Source organism: Thermobia domestica, chromosome 3 (assembly GCF_964235325.1).
Source record: "Thermobia domestica chromosome 3, izTheDome1.hap1.1, whole genome shotgun sequence".
NCBI lineage: Eukaryota > Metazoa > Arthropoda > Insecta > Zygentoma > Lepismatidae > Thermobia > Thermobia domestica.
In genome coordinates this window covers 82,085,076-82,102,326 of record NC_137456.1, presented here as the reverse complement: position 1 = coordinate 82,102,326, position 17,251 = coordinate 82,085,076, and the positions used below count along the sequence as shown (strand labels likewise).

Below are 17,251 nucleotides of genomic sequence, written 5' to 3'. Positions count from 1 at the left end.
TGGCAGTGCCTAAACATTTTGGGGTGTAGATGATGTCCAATATAAATAACATGGGAAAGATTTTTCAGTTCTTCATAAAACTACTCTAAAGTTGGAAATTTTTATTTTTGGTTATTTACTTTGGTAACGCTAACGAACACGCACTAGCATACCGAATTTCAAGTTTTTATTTCAATTCCAAATACCTAAAATATGAGCTTATAGATAAAGAAATCTTTTGAAATCTTTGAGTTTTACGTCCCACTGTTGTACCGGTTAGGCTAAAGGAAACGGTCATGATGAGAAGTGAATGAAGTAGTGGAATGAAGAAAAAAGGACCATTTAAATTACATATGAAATTTCTTCATTCCCTCTTTAGATCCCCTAAAAACTAAAAATATTCACTTTTTTCAATTTTCCTGTGAGTTATTCCCAAGAAGCTACAATCATGTCAAATTTCAACTTTCCACGTCAACCGGAAGTACCGGAATTATTTTATGTCAGTGAATTCATGTAGTTTTATATATAGTTGCAAGCTAAAAGAAGAAAGTTTCAAATAGCTTTAGAAATCTGTAGACAAGAATCTTCTCTTCACTTGTGATAAAATTTAGTTTTTACAGATGTCACTTCCGTCAAGAACCGCCACTAAAAACGAAACAATTAAAGATACAGAAGAGAGATGGAAAATATGGCAAAATTCCTCCTCTTCAGTTTTCTTATTAGTTCTTGCATCAAGTCTATTACTCAGTGTTCCAACTAGAATTTTCGCAACATGTAATATTAGTGTAATTTTCTTGTACTTCTTGAATTTCTCATACCGTTTAACGTTCATTTCCTATTCTAATGGAATCATCACAGCAAGGGCGGATCCAAGGGGGGGCTATAGGGGTTATAGCCCATCCTTGACGATCAGATATACACTGCATAAAATGGGCTTCAATCCTGCTTTATACTGGATAAAACGGCAAACTATGGTTTAGTCCCTCTCTTGTTCATATCCTGGATCCGCCATTGCATCACAGTCTGTAGAAACCGTTTGATTTATTAATGTGCTTTGGATATTTCATTCCATATACGAACAGTTCTTTGTTTCCGGTTTACCCTAACTGAATAGATTAATTTCTACTGTCATATTTTTCCTTTATTTCTTTTGACACATTTCCACTTACTTAACTTGCCGATGCACTTGTTCATATTTCGCTTCCCATTCCAATTCGTCTCCCCCTTTATACTTACTTCTCTTTTAATATGCTTCTCTAGTTTTTGTCTAGTTTTCCTTCAAAACTCATCATTCAGTTTCCTATCATCTTTTTCCGTCGTCGATACTATCCTATTTCTATACTCTCGTTTCTTCCATTTCTTCAGTATTCCACATTATCTTAGTTCTATTCTGATCGCGATATCTGTGTTTTCTTCTGTAACATTTTTTTTTTTTTTTACAAAGTTTGAACTGCTCCTTACCTCACCATTTACTGTGCTTATGCATTTTAAATATGCTTCTCTTTGAATTACCGAACGAATATATTTTTCTTTTCTCATCTTTAGAGCTTTACAACATTTACCTTTCCATATCCAGCTCCTGTCCTGTCCTTAGTTACATATTTTTCAACTTAACATTAACTTCGGCCAGCACTAAACTGTGATCTGAGAAAGTTTCTGCTCCAAATTTTTTTTACGATCCTTAGACTATTTCTAAATCTCTCTTGAATCACGATAATTTATTTGATATTTGATATCCTTGCCATATCGTCTTCTTTTATGCTTTAAATCAAGCGCTTCCTAATATTAGTGTGTCCTATCTACAAAATTGTACCAATCCCTGTATATCTCTCATCCCTTCCTTCTAAACTGCATTTTTCTAATGCACTGTCTTCTTGTCTCCTCCAGAAACAAGGTTTTATAAATAGATTGGTCAACCAGCTAACGTCCAACATTTTTATGACTACTATTATTTACGTTATAAGTTGGTTGTAATTTTTTTCTATATATTCTCGTATATAAAAATTAAAGTGACTATGTTTGTGACTTAATAACTCTCGAACCACCCAACCGATCTCCATCAAATTTGCCACATAGACGAGGTTCGGACTAAGGATGTTTTTATCATTTCACTTTGACGGTGTAACTTACGGGAGGAGAAGGGGGAAATATTTAAACATGATCGAAAATGAAAGTGACTATTTTTGTGACTTAATAACTCTTGAACCACTCTACTGATCTCGATCAAATTTTCAACATAGATGAGGTTTTGGCCTGGGATGGGTTTTATCGTTTCACTTCGATGGTGCAACGTAAGGAAGGGAGAGGGGGTGATATTTAAAAAATGATCGAAAATGACCGACGTTAGTGTCAAATTTATAGTTTTTGGGATTACTGAGAGGAACAGTGACACTTCCGATGCAGTTTAAATCCAAATTTAGCCTTTTATGTCCAAAATGAAACGTATTCTCCCCGTGCGAAGAACGGATATTCTGCTAGTAAATAATAATACTCGAAAGAACAGTTTTTCAAAGTCGTGTATTTACAGCCATCCTCAAAAATCACCTGAGAATAAGAAATAACTGTGGAGATTTTCTAAATATCATAGTTTTTAATTTTATGAATTTTCACGCTCATTTAAATATTTTTTCCATTTGGAACAGGTTTTAAATTTATTACTCTCTAATGTACATTAAATAGGGTAACTATATTGTTAACTAGATTCCAGAAGATTGGTTTCAAAGAAGAATAGTAATTAATAATTGCAAAACAGGAACAAGTAGCAAGTAAACAATTAATCTAATTATAAATCTACTGGATTGAAACAGTTTCTACTTCTTTCATTATTTCAACATTTTTGTAATTATATTACATACTTAAAGTGGGCTTTGTTGTAGACCCTTGTGTCAATATAAATAAAATATACGAGACTTGTGTGAACTAGATACGCTATTCACTTGAGCTTCCTCGTCGTTCTATGATTAATACGCGTCATCGGCGCGGGAGGCCAAGGTTTAATCCCTGATGAGAAGGAACATATGTGATTCAGATCCAACATTACTATGTAAACCCATGTCTCAGGAAACCTCTGCGCTGAAAAACGAACTTCAATTTCAAACCTATTTATCAATCAATGCTACTTGTTTGATTTATAATTTTTCTAGTTGTTATATGTTTTAGGCCTATTCATCTATTTTTTCGGATGAATATTACGAAAGAAGCAATGAGAGAGAATTTAAACAATGAAATAAGAAAGTTAAATTTAGAAAGAGAGAAGGAAGAAGATGAGGTAGATTTAATTACATAAGTCACTCACGTATATTTGTTTGAAGTTATGAACTGTCATGGCAAATAAGAAATATTTTAACCGTTTTCTAAGTTGTAATATTTTATACTGAACTCAGAGGGAATATGAACAGTGTATTACATCGTTTATGTTAAAAAAATTATTTACGAATTTTTAAGGACATAACTATGTTTCTCATTTAATAAATTTCGAGCTCAGTTTCAAAACGTCTCTTGTCCAAAATTTTGGAAATCGAGATAATGACGGTTTATTAATCTTTAATGGTTTCCTGTCACCACGGCATGGCGCGTCCTCAGGTTGTGGATCGAGGAGAAGGCCTCTAGATATAGAGATTAGCTGCGAATATACTGAATAAGCAGTCAGGGACAGCCGACTATGAGTGGTCCTCCAGCTTGGGGGTTTGGGTAAGGCTAACAACCTCATCCTGTTAAAAAAAAAAAAAAAAAGAAAAGCTTCGGACAAGGACTGACAACTTGGCACGACCTCAGCAAAAGAAAATGGACATGAAATTTGGAACATAGAATATTAGAAGTTTTTATAGAGCAGGCGCGTTAAAATCCGTAACGAGTGAGTTACAGAAATACAGGATAGACCTAGTAGGAGTTCAGGAAGTTAGGTGGGAAGGAAATGGATCTGTGAATTCCGGAAATTTTACGTTCCTTTACGGGAAAGGAAATAAAAATCACCAGTTAGGAACAGGGTTTTTCGTTCACAAACGAATATTACCAGCAATTAAACGGGTTGAATTTGTTACTGACAGACTCTCTTTTATTACTCTTAAGGGACGGTGGTGTGATATTATTGTTTTAAACGTGTATGCCCCAACTGAAGATAAGGATGACGATATAAAAGACAGTTTTTACGAAGAAGTGAAAAGGATATTTTACCAACTCCCGCGATACCATATGAAAATTCTATTACGGGATTTCAATGCAAAGGTAGGACGAGAGGATATTTTCAAACCAATTATAGGGAACGAAATTCTGCATAAGGAAAGTAATGACAATGGTGTAAGACTCGTGAACTTTGCAACATCCAAAAACCTAATCGTGAAGAGTACAAAATTCCCACATCGCGCCATTCATAAATACACTTGGACATCACCAAACGGGAAAACACATAATCAAATTGATCACGTTTTAGTAGATAGAAGAAGGCAATCTAGCATAATTGATGTCCGGTAGTTTAGAGGGGCTGATTGTGACACTGAACACTACCTGGTAGCAGCGATAATACGAGAGAGGTTATCGTTGAATATCGTTGAATTCATTGTCCGAAAACGGAGAGATTCAATATAAAGAAATTAGAAGAGAGACAGGTTAGAGAGAAATACCAGATTGAAGTTTCGAATAGATTCTCGGCTTTAGAAGATTCGGAGTGCACTAGTGTTGAGGATACCTGGATTGAAATTAGAGATAGCATTGAAATTTCAGCAAAAGAAAAATTGGGACACGCGGAAATACGTCGGAACAAACCATGGTTCGACCAGGAATGCATAAAACTAGCAGAGAAGAGAAAACAGGCAAAATTACGCTGGCTACAAAATCCGAATGAAATAACTACACAAAATTTCCCAGATATCAGGCGGGAAACTTCCAAAACTTTTAGAACAAAGAAACGCGATTTTCTGAAAGCTAAAATTAAGGAACTTGAAAATAATAGTAAAAATAAAAACATCCGGGACAAAATGTCCCTTTTACAGTGATTTTTCATCAATGTTTCAACTGTTTTGTTTCAATACGTCTATTTTCCCTTAAACTTAACTGAATGTCAATAGGGTTTTAAATACTATTAAATTTTGGTTTTGTAAACTACTGATGCTCTATTCGTTGATACAGACGAATTTGTAGGATTTCCTTGAATTACGCGCCAAAATACGTGAGGTTTCAACGATAGGTTTTCTCTCTGCTGTATTATTTTTGGGAGGCTTGTTAGCTCCTGTTCGTTTGTTCGATTGTGAGTAAAATAGATACCTTATTTTCAAGAAAGAAACATTCAGATGTGGTTTCTTAGTTATAGAACGTATCGAAGAAGGCCAGCAGCAAAAGTATATTGTTGCATGCAAACCTGGGAAAGAAAGAAAGAAGAAAGTCAACCCTGCAATGTAGCAACGAAACAAAGCAAAAAGACAACTGTATTCGTCTTGAGCTTTATCTTGGCTACCTGACTGTAACCATGTGAGAAGGACTTCTGAATGTAAAGAATTTTCTCTACAAGATGTGTGCAAGTTCCACCAGTGTTGTTATGAGAAGAAGCGCAAAGTGGTCCAAACCAATTTCCTACTGAAACATTCAATATGCAAATCACCTAAACGGAAGCGAGCATGGAATGAACCAAAGCAAACTAATGAACTCTGGATTAGCTATTTTGTCCCAAATCAAAAGGAGGTAAGAAATCACTGGTACACGTTTGTAAGAAAACATTTTGCAATATATTGGGTGTATGTGAGAAAAGGGCCCAGCGTGTTTGTAAACGTTATTTTAGTACTGGCACGATGGCAGTGAAAAACTGAGGAGGAGATCGCAAGTCTCTCCTTTTTGAAGCTAAAAGGAATGCAGCTAAATCGTTTATTACAAATTGCGAAAGGTGTTCCTGTGAAAAAGAAGAAACTAGAAGACGTTGAGAGATTGCTGACACTAAATTTTGAAGAAGGTTGGATGGCTATGCCGGAGTTGCAGCTCTACAAGGAAATATTTCATAAGGAAACAACCGAAGAGGCTTCTGAAGATGAAATTGAAGGCGGAATGATGGACGATTTGAAAGACCTCTAGTGTAAAAGTAGATACTCTCCATTGTATATTTTCTACTTTCATACTCAACTACTCAAGACATTCGTGAGAATTCTTACACTACAATGTATTTTTTGTTTGTTTCTAGCATATTTAGTGACATTCTTTAAGAACGAGTCATTTTTCTTCCGTGGAATTATTCTGTTTTAAAGTAATGGTAAACATGTACATCACATTTCCGATAAATAAAAATCCTTTTCCTATTATTGCATACATTTGAACGAAAAATGTTTCTTACCAAAAGGTGTTTGTTTCCAAGCCGTCCTTTGTCCTGAGTTTAGTTTCAAAACGTCCCTTATCCAAACAAATTCACCTAATTTCTCTTTAATAGTGACTAGATATTTAGCAGGAAAATAAAATAATATTGACCTCGAGAAAATTTCTGATTAATAAAATGCTCACTTAATGACACAACGAAGACGTTAAACGTTTTTCTTGATTTACCCAAAATTTAAAAAAAGTTGACAAGAGACGTTTTGAAACTAAGCTCGACAAATCTAATTTGCATTGTTTGCTAAACTAAATAAACGTTCAAGAACGAGTCTCCGTGTTCCTACCTTCATATCACCAGGATTCCTGTATACTACGAGTAATTTGTTTCCTTTTAGTTACAAATTAGAAACTGAACGATCAGTTTTTCATATTTAAAAAAAACTGATTGGAAATGATTGAAAAAAAAAACTAATTCCCCAAATATGTTATTTAATTGTAGTTTTAAGAAGAGCTTTCACGATCGTTCATAATTTAATGTATAATTTTGGACTTTGACAATTGAGTTTGTACGTCTACTTTTCGTGGTTTATGTCCAAGCAATAAATCTTAAATTTAGAATTATTCTATTGAATAGTTACTGGGCATTTAATAATAAGTTAAAATTTTATTCAATGGTTATTGGTGATTTTAATATCGTATTGAAATCATTCTGCAAGATCTTTTCAAAGAGGAATTAATTCTTGAAACATTCAGTATACCAAGTCATGAACATTCATTCTTATCATTGCGAGAGTTCATTTAAAAGTTACGTACTCTCCTTTCACCTATTGTTATCATATATATATATATATTTGGTCTAGGAATTAATTCGTGCGGTTAGACAAGAGATGGCGCAACGAACGGGGCGTCCCACAGTTCCGTGTATCCACACATGTGTTGCAAACCCCTGTCATCGCGTATCGTTCGTAGTATAGGGCAGTGGATTAAAGCGTCAACAACACCAGTTTGTAGTTAAGTGAACATGGCGCAATTTGTGCCTGATAAAGTATTTTTGCGGGGTGTCCTGCTGCATTACTTTAACATGCAGAAAAGTGCGAGTGAAAGTCATCGTATTTTGGTGGAAGTGTATGGTGACCATGCTCTAGCTGAGCGAACGTGTCAGAAGTGGTTTGCACGGTTTAGAAGTGGTGATTTCGGCTTGGCAGACCAAGAGCGAGCTGGACAGCCAAAAAAATTTCAAGACGAAGAATTGACAGCATTGCTCGAGCAGGATTCGTGTCAAACGCAGGAACAACTTGCAGCAGCATTAGGCGTTGATCAAACAACAGTCTCCAAACGCTTGAAAGCCATGGGAATGATTCAAAAGATGTCACATTGGGTTCCACATGAATTGAAAGACAGAGACGTTGAAAGACGAAAAACCACTTGCGAATTGCTGCTTCAACGACTGAGCAGAAAGGGGTTTCTGCATCGAATTATTACGGGTGATGAGAAGTGGATCCATTACGAGAACCCTAAACGAAAAAAGGCCTGGGTGAAACCAGGTGAACCAGGTCCATCACAACCAAAACGAGATATTCACTGTGCAAAGGTTATGCTGTGCATGTGGTGGGATATGAAAGGTGTGGTGTACTATGAGCTGCTGCAACCGGGTGAAACTATGAATGGAGAACGTTATCGACGACAATTAATGCGTTTGAAGCAAGCTCTGGCCAGAACACGACCAGAATGGGAGAACAGACATGATAAACTTATTGTTCAACATGATAACGCTCGCCCACATGTCGCAAAACCGGTCAAAACCTATTTAGAAAATGTCGAATGGGAAGTTTTACCCCACCCGCCGTATTCACCAGACGTTGCTCCTTCGGACTACTACTTGTTCGATTGCATGAACAACGATTTGATTGGACAGCGGTTTACTTCTTCAGAAGATATCGAAACATGGGTCTCTGATTGGATCGCTTCCAAGGATGAGGACTTCTTTCGCCACGGAATCCGTACATTGCCTGACAGATGGGCGAAAGTGGTGGCTAGCGATGGACAATATTTTTCTTAAGGTATTTATGTATTTTGTGTTTGTACTACAGCTTCAATGTGTGCGTACCAACCGCACGAATTAATTCTTAGACCAAATATATATAATATCAGGAATTTTAAACAAAACAAATTACGTATCTTAACAATTTGTTGCGCATACATTACCATAAATTAAAGTTATACGTGTTTGAAAAATGAAAATAAATTACGATATCCGTCTTCCAAGGTTCTTTCTTAGTAGCAAATTTTCGATTCAATACATCATTCACTTAAAACACCTAAAATAAAAAAATAAATAAATACATACATAATTCTAAAGAAAACTCAAAAGAAGCCAATCAAAGTTATAAAACTTACCGTATTAAGAAACAAATAGATTTATTGATTAACCTGTACTAGCCATAAGCATATTTTTTATGTAAATTGAATACATAAAGGTAATTTTTTATGTAAATTAAATACCTTTTAGAAAATTGTCCGTCTGAGTACATTTCTCTTTCTGTTTCATTTGTACTTATTTTTGTATTATTATTATTATTATTATTATTATTATTATTATTATTATTATTATTATTATTATTATTATTATTATTATTATTATTATTATTATTATTATTATTATTACTTGTTGGTTATTTACGAAGAAAAGCCAAGATCGTAGTAGCCAAACAAGAATCAGGAAATGTTCATAGTGCACACTGCACATGTTTCAAAATTTTCTACTAAAAATAATTTGGGAAGATGAACATAGTAAATTATCTTCATTCTGCTTCTCTCATGTTCAGTAATTATTTTGGCTTCGTAGATTTCATTTTCCTGTGTACAAATATTTGAATATATTTTATCTATAGCTTTAAATTTTATTCTTTTCGTCAGGCCTCACCTTGAACTCCTAGAGAACAGTTTCGATTTTGTAAGAGATTGTTTGAAGGAGTGCTGGACTGAAAATCCTGAGGAGAGACCAGATTTTAAGACTGTTAGGACGAAACTTCGACCAATGAGAAAAGGAATGTAAGTATAAACTATGTACGAACAATTTATAGAACTAAATTGACGCATTATCACAAATATCAACTTCAGCTTATCTTGGCATACGTTTATCATGGTAATTGCCGTAGAGTAACTTTGGTGCACAGTTTTCATATAGTAATTGAATGATAGATGTATTTTAAAGTTAGTCCAAGTTAATATATTTGTGCTATTAAAAGTATATATATATATATATATATATATATATATATATATATATATATATATATATATATATATATATATATATATAAAGTATGCCTATGCCTTCAATTAATTTTACATTTAAAGAGTTGCATAAAATGAGGTTTTCCTCAACACTAAGATTCGGGGAAAATACTTGACTGATCACAAAACTCAGCGGAGTTATATGAACACACTAGGATAGAATATTACCACATTTAAAGAGCCTTATGCAGTAAATGGTCTTAAATCAATTGGACAATAACTTTTCTCAATATACTTTTAACTTGGTTCTAGAAGATTTAACGAAAGCTAATATTTGTATCTATGATTGATAGACAAATTTACTATTATTTTTTTTCTAAAACTAGAGTTAAAATTAGAATTAAGAGTAACAGTTCTTATAATCTGAATTTCGATATTTATTTAAGTATCTGTATATCATTACGCGTAAAACCAAGATAACTTAACTGAAAATTCGTAAGTAGTAAATGACTTACTGAATTAAATTATATCTTATTAGGAAAACAACAGAATTTTGCTATTATAAAATAAACATGAACAAAATAATAATTTAAAATACACTTTTGTTACATTTAATGAAAATGACATTTCAATAAGGTTTCTATAAATTTTATTGAAAAAAATTTTTTTTCTAACATATCTTTTCTTAGCTTTAATAATGAGAAAAGTTAATAAAATTCTATGATATTTTGGAAATTTTAATATGATTCACAGTTAGCAATATACTGCATCATGGATTCAGTACTCCTTGTATTTTATTATAGAAATATTTTTATATTGTACCTCAAAGAGTACAACTAATTTTATCTTGACTTCATTTGGTGATAGACTCAATAAAATACTTCTTTCGAGTGAAAATATTTTGTTCCGAGGTTTACAATATTAAGTAATATGTGTTCAATTTTGCTTAACTATTATACGAGGGCTGTCTAAAAAGTATCCGACCTTTGGCCAGAAAAATAATTGCGAATACCTGACAGATTTGGGACCCTAATCCCCTTCAAAGTAGGCCCCTTGTGCTTCCACACACTTAGCCCACCGATCCTTGCACTGCTGGAAACACCGCTGGAAGTCTTTTTTTGAATGTTGTTCAGCTCCGTCGTCGTGTTCCGCATTATGTCTTCTCTACTCTCAAAACGGGATCCCTTCAGAGGCGTCTTCAATTTTAGAAACAACCAGAAGTCACAAGGAGCCAGGTCTGGAGAGTAGGGAGGTTGGCGAACGGTTGTAATTCCATGTTTGGCTAAGAACGTGTGGATCAATTGGGATGAATGTGCTGGGGCGTTGTCATGATGGACGTGCCAGTTCTTCGCTGTCCACATGTCTGGTCTTTTGCGCCGGACTGCGTCACATAGTCGCCTGAGAACATCTTGATAGTACTCCTTTGTCACTGTTTGTCCTTCCGGTGCGTACTCGTGATGCGCAATTCCACGGGCATCGAAGAAAACAGTCAGCAACACCTTGATTTTGCTTCGTACCTGCCGCGCTTTCTTCGGCCTTGGAGAATCGGGATGCTTCCATTGAGACGATTGTTGTTTTGTTTCTGGGTCGTACCCGTACACCCATGACTCATCTCCAGCTATCACGGAATTCAGATACCCAGGATCAGTGTTGGTGGTGTCCAGAAGGTCCTGTGCAACGTCAAAACGGGTGTCTTTTTGTTCCTGAGACAACAACTTGGGTGCAAATTTAGCAGCCACTCGTTTCATGTTCAAATCGTCACGCAAAATTGCATGTGCAGAATCTTTACTCGCTCCAACATCTTCTGCAATCTCCCGCACTGTCAAACGGCGATCTGCCATCACCAAATTTCGCACCCGCTCAACAACAGCTGCATTCCGAGCAGTTTGGGGCCTGCCGCTACGCTGCTCACTCTCGACTGATGTGCGGCCATCTTTGAATCGGTTGAACCATTGTTTAATTTGTGTTACACCCATCGCATCTTCTCCAAACACCTGCTGAATCTTACGAATTGTTTGGCTTTGAGAATCACCCAGCCTTTGACAGAATTTGATGCAGTATCTTTACTCAATTCGTTCAGTCATCTTGCGAGAAACACTAAATCCGACAAACACTACCAACAGCACCTCACTTCGCGACCACCAGCTCACGACTGGCACACGCGAACGCGGTGAAAAATTCAAGCATGCGCATTAAGGTTCCTCCTTCCATCGTGCACGGTGGCGCCGCCTGAGAATCACTACTTTGCGTGGAAAAAATTAAGGTCGGGTACTTTTTAGACAGGCCTCGTATTAGTCTCGTTAAATACAAATAAGATTTTTACATAATCTTTAATTTTTTATTTTCTTATTATTATTTTGGTAAACTGTTTACATCTTTTGGCCATTATAGTATCCATGGGTCTGATTTTTTTTTCAAGTGCAAATGAAGCATAGAAGTTTTTATGTGTATTTGTGTGTATGAATAATGCAAATTTAAAATATTATACGTACATATATTCCGCGCACAAGACCATGTTTGGATCCCTTCAACTTTTTAATTAATTTTAGCAATCATATTTGTAATTTTATTAGAGTTTTGTTTCCGTATGTTTTAGGGATGGGCAAAACCAGTTTTTATAACAACCAGAAGCCGATTTCTAGAAAAACTGAAATCCAAAAAACCGACATTTCGGTTTTCTCCAAAACCTGTTCTGTTTTTCGCCGAAACCGGTTTCGGTTTTCTGAAAACTGCTTTGGAAAGCACAAAACTATTTCTCAGGAAATGGAATTGGTTTAAAAGGAACAACGAAGCACTATTCTGGTCAGAAATAGAACCAGTTTTGAAAAAAAACTGAAACCGGTTTTGGAGAAAACCGATAACCGGTATGTTTTCATTTAATAAAAAGCAAATGTTCTAGTAATGTAGGATATTGAGTCACAAAACGTTTGCACTACATTTTTAATGGTCTTTTATAATTTCAGGAAACCAAATATATTTGACAATATGATTGCTATGATGGAAAAATATGCGAATAATTTAGAAGCTCTAGTCGATGAACGAACTGATCAATTGATCGAGGAGAAGAAGAAAACAGGTATATTGTTTTTATATTTGTTACGAAAATTTTAATCACACTAAAGAAATCAGTAAACCTTAGTACATTATATGTACATACCTTAAATGACTCTCCAATTTAGTTAGTAAAGTATCAACAGTTCTTCGATACGAATTTTTTCATAACCAATTTGTTATGTGGATCCTAGTTCCGTAATGGTTTACATCAACGCAGTATAAATTTGCGTTTTAGTTTACGATAATCGAACAGTTCTTTTTGTATGTTTCGTGTTGCGTTGTGCTTCGAAAGTTTGCGAAGGCTGGTACGGAATGAGCCCCTTGGCCACCATGTGTTGATAAAAAGCAATAAAGCAAATGTAAGAAGAAGTAAAGAAACAGTAATATTAAAAATGTGTACATAGTTGGAACAAAGGAATTTCAAAGTTAGAATTGAAAATGAATGAATTTAATAATAAAAAAAAAAATCTATATAAATAAAAATGAATGCAACGATGTTTTCTCGCTAACTGCTTCTAAATTGCTGCACCAATTTTGATGATTCTTATTATATGAGTGAACTCTGGCCTAAACTTCATTTTCACATTTTCGGCTAGGAGACGAAGGGGTGAAGGGAATAACATGTACAAATATGTTTCACTGATAATTCCTCCTAGAGCACTGCACCAATTTCGATGTTATTCGGTACATGAGTGAAACTGGTCAAAATTAGACTTTTACCACATTTTCAGCAACGGCGCGGAAGGGGTGTTTGATGTAAAAATAATCAAAAACGACCAACCTTTTTTTTTTTTTTTTTTTTTTTTTGGTAGTGTAACGTGAGACTAATATCCATCAAGGCTAAAGGACGGTTATAATAAAAGGGATAATACTGGTGAAATGACTAAAGTGGAAAGAAACGGGAGAACCTCGAGTAACCCACATACACGGTGTTCACCATAAAACCCACTTGATGAAAGCTGGAGTCGAACGACCTATATTAGTGTCTGATCCATAGTTTCTGGAATCACTGAAATGAGTAGTGATACTGCCGATGCCGTTTAAGTCTAAATTCATCTCCAATTGACATTCGGGTGAGGGTAGGAATAGCAAATGAGTGACGTGTAAAAATAATCGAATATTGCAGATATCGAACCCATACTTTTCGGGGCCGCTGAGATGAATAGTGACTCCCTATGTCGTTTCATCCTCTACTAACACAAAGGGTTGATGGGTATAAATGAAAAGGAGTTGACATGGAAAATTAATCGCAAACGATCGTTATTAGTGCCCAAGCCATAGTTTTCGGTGTCGCTAAGGTGAATAATGGCATTCTCGACGACATTTAAATGTAAATTTATCTTCCATCAGAATGGGAGGTAGGGATTGGGTGGGAAGTGGTTGGCATGTAAAAATAGTCGAAAAAGATCGGTATTAGTGTCAAATCCACAGTTTTCTGGCTCGAGATGAATAGTGACATACCTGGTGCCGTTTAAGCTCAAGTTAATTTCCTATGCATATCCTAAGGAGGAAAAGGGTTAAAATAATTTTTATAGACCTATTCTCCCTATGGTAAGAATGGGCATATCAGTTACTGAATACATCATTTTCACTAGGGACTGGATTTTAAGGTGCAAAAATGTGGTAGGAAAAAGGGAATACAGGGTGCTGAAAAACCATTCAAAAAGGCTTTAAAAATGTGCTAATAGGATATTTTTATTAAGTGCTATAGTATGCAGTTACATGAATATTCTTTATTCATTACACCAAAAAATATTGTTCAGATCTTGGCTTTAAACAGTTGACATAAATTGCAAAACTTGTTTTATTTAATCTCATAAACTTGTACAACATTCAACATTCTTGTAATAAAATTGTGGTTAAAACCAACTTGGTATATAAAAAAGAATAATAATAATAATTTAGCAATATTTGGCTTGAGAAATCGTTATATACTACAGTTTTTTCAGAAACTGGTTATACTTGATTATGCACTATATTTCTGTGTTTTCGAATGTCAGTTTCTGTCGCTTGGAGCTCAGGAGATCCTTGTATGCGGAGAAACTTCGCTCGACATCAACGGAAACCAGTGGTGCATATCTCGTAAGCACATGGAAAGGGAGTTCAGTTGACGTTACAAAGGTTTCTACGTCCGGATTGTTTCGCAAATTTAGTTCAAATTTGTCCCTAGCAAATCCGTCAAGGTTGTCCCATACACTTGATAACTTCTTCCACTGTTTCTCCTTCTCTATACTTTCTTCATCCAAATTCTGAGCCACACTTGGTAAATAGTTGTAGCCATGCACTTTGAAAAGTTCCACCTGGTGGTCTTGATTGTTAAACATTTGCTGGATATGTTTGATGGATGTTGCGTCTGTTGAATTTAGGGCAGGTATAAACTGTTTGAACTTGTCGAAGTTTTCAAACAAGAAAACTGCATCTTATCCATTTACCCTACCTGGTTATGGCAGGAAATTGTGACAGAGAGAGGTCAGTGATTTCTCGATACAAAGCTTGAAAACAAGGCGTCTTTACAAGAATCTTCTTGAGAGCAGCTATGAAGTAATTTACCTTTCTGTATTCTTCTCTTATACTTTCACAAACACGGTGAAGACCATGTGAAACACATGTGGCATGATTAAGGTTGGGGTACATGTCCTGTAGTTGTTGAAAAGCCGAAAGCATGTAACGTGCTTGATCGGTCACAGTCTGACTTTATCGTATTCTATGCCTTCGGGCCACAGTTCATGCATTAATCATTGAAGAATTGCATTACTGTGCAGGCATTTGTCTTCTCGAGTTGATACATCTTGAACAATATTGGTTTTACCCACTCACCAGATAAAGGAAACACCAATACATTCAGTGCATATCTTTGCAGCTCGTCAGTTGTTTTGTCTAACATGAAACCCACTTCATGTTTTCCGATCAGTTCTTTGATTTTTACGAAAATATCCTCATAAATCGGCTTTACGTAGTTTATCTCAGGGTGCTCTCGTCTGGTACTGATCTTTGCGTATACTTTTCCAGAAATTATTTGAATGCAGGATTGTTTACTTTGTGGACTAGTATTCCTGATTGGATTAACGCTGTTGTAAGATCTGCGTAAAACTCATAGATTATCGCTGTTTTTCAGGTCAGGAAGCGAAAGGATTTATCAAGGTAGTTTGTTTTGGTTGTGACCTGCGAAGTTCGATGTTCTTAACGTGTTTGTTGTAGTTGATATTCTGGTTTATTCTGTATCTTTGATGTTTCTCATCGATGGAAATATTTACATCACAAACTGCACATCGAAGAATTATACCATCACTTTCAATGTATTCCTTCTTAAATTCTGCTGCAAGTGTGTACAACTTTTCCTTCTCCAACTTTGACATGCTATGCTTTTATGGAGAAGAATAAGTTCTTGTTCAGATTGTTACAGAACTGATTGGGCTGGCAAAGGCAAAGACTTCAAACTTCAAAGTGCGAATGAAGCACTTGACCTTTTTTCTGAACCTTCTTTCTGCACGAAACCTCGACGGCATATGCAACAATGGTGCTAGGGAAAACAGCTTTTATTTCTTTTATCGCGGAGTTTTGAAAGACAAAAGAAAATTGGCGCTCTTTGTCGTACATGCAGAACATTATTTATTGACTGTTTGTGCCGTTATTGTTGCCATTATATCGCCTAAGATTGCGACTAAATTTATGGAATATTATGTATAAGACATATTGTTCTGTTCATTAAAAAAAAAAAAAAAAAAAAGAGAGAGAGAGAGAAAAGGAACAATAAAGGTGCTGAATGTTAAAAGAAGTAAACAAAAAATAATTAATTAATTTAGCAGAAAAGGTGCAACATTAACGAAAAAGATGCAACAAAGCGCATTCATTTCAGTTCGTTTTATGTCCAAAAATACATATTTTGAACTTCGATTGTTATAACAACTACATGTTTAGAAAAGAGGCTGCATCTTAAAATCCGCTCTCTGATTATCACACTAACAAAAAGTACTGTTCACTATAAGCTCTTTCGCTAAATTACTTCATCAGAGGGAGGGGGGGGGGGAGAATTTGGTAGGAAGAAGTACGGGAAAGGTATGAAGAGAAGAAAGAAGAAATTAAAGAACAGTGAAAAAGATGGAAACGTCTAGTTGGGCTCTACTTTGTAATGCAGAGTCATATGGAAACGTAGTAATGTTGCCAGGGTGTAAGTAGATGGGGATGTTGTTTAGCAAACCTAGATGCTGAGAAATGCAAGAATCACAGATATATATGTATATGTCTGATGACGCGTGTTTCAATAAATTTGACAAAAATAATCTAGAACAGGAGACTGAAAATATAAAATAAATTAATTAATAAATAAAAACTACCAAAGGACCAGTTTGGTTTCAGAAACAACATCGGGATGCAGGATTAAAATTACGTACCATTTGTGTACTTGGAAAAAGGGTTTGGTAATGTAGAATGGAAAAAATGTTGAAGATTTTGAAGCAACTATAAATCTAAGCTACAAAAAACTCGGAACAATAGATAGCTTGTATTCCCCCTAAAAAAAAAAAAAAAAAAAAAAAAAAAAAAAAACCTTGAGCAAATGTGTTATTTCCTAATTGTAAATCTATCGCATATGTTTTAAATTTCAATACACTAGCCTTAATAAGTTTTCTATTTTTATACTTCTATGTATAAAGTAAGAAAGAGTGCTAATTCGTTATTCAATCATTATACCGTT

General features: G+C 35.1%; 1 protein-coding gene across 1 annotated transcript in view; it reads left to right on the top strand.

The window, feature by feature from the left end:
• Positions 1-17,251, top strand: part of LOC145680557 (guanylate cyclase 32E) — a 966,530-nt gene that overhangs the window by 932,128 nt on the left and 17,151 nt on the right. Inside the window, exons 16-17 of the mRNA XM_081751189.1 lie at positions 9,184-9,318; positions 12,468-12,580. Of these exons, the coding sequence (XP_081607315.1) occupies positions 9,184-9,318; positions 12,468-12,580 (248 nt within the window). The remainder of the gene's footprint in view (positions 1-9,183; positions 9,319-12,467; positions 12,581-17,251) is intronic.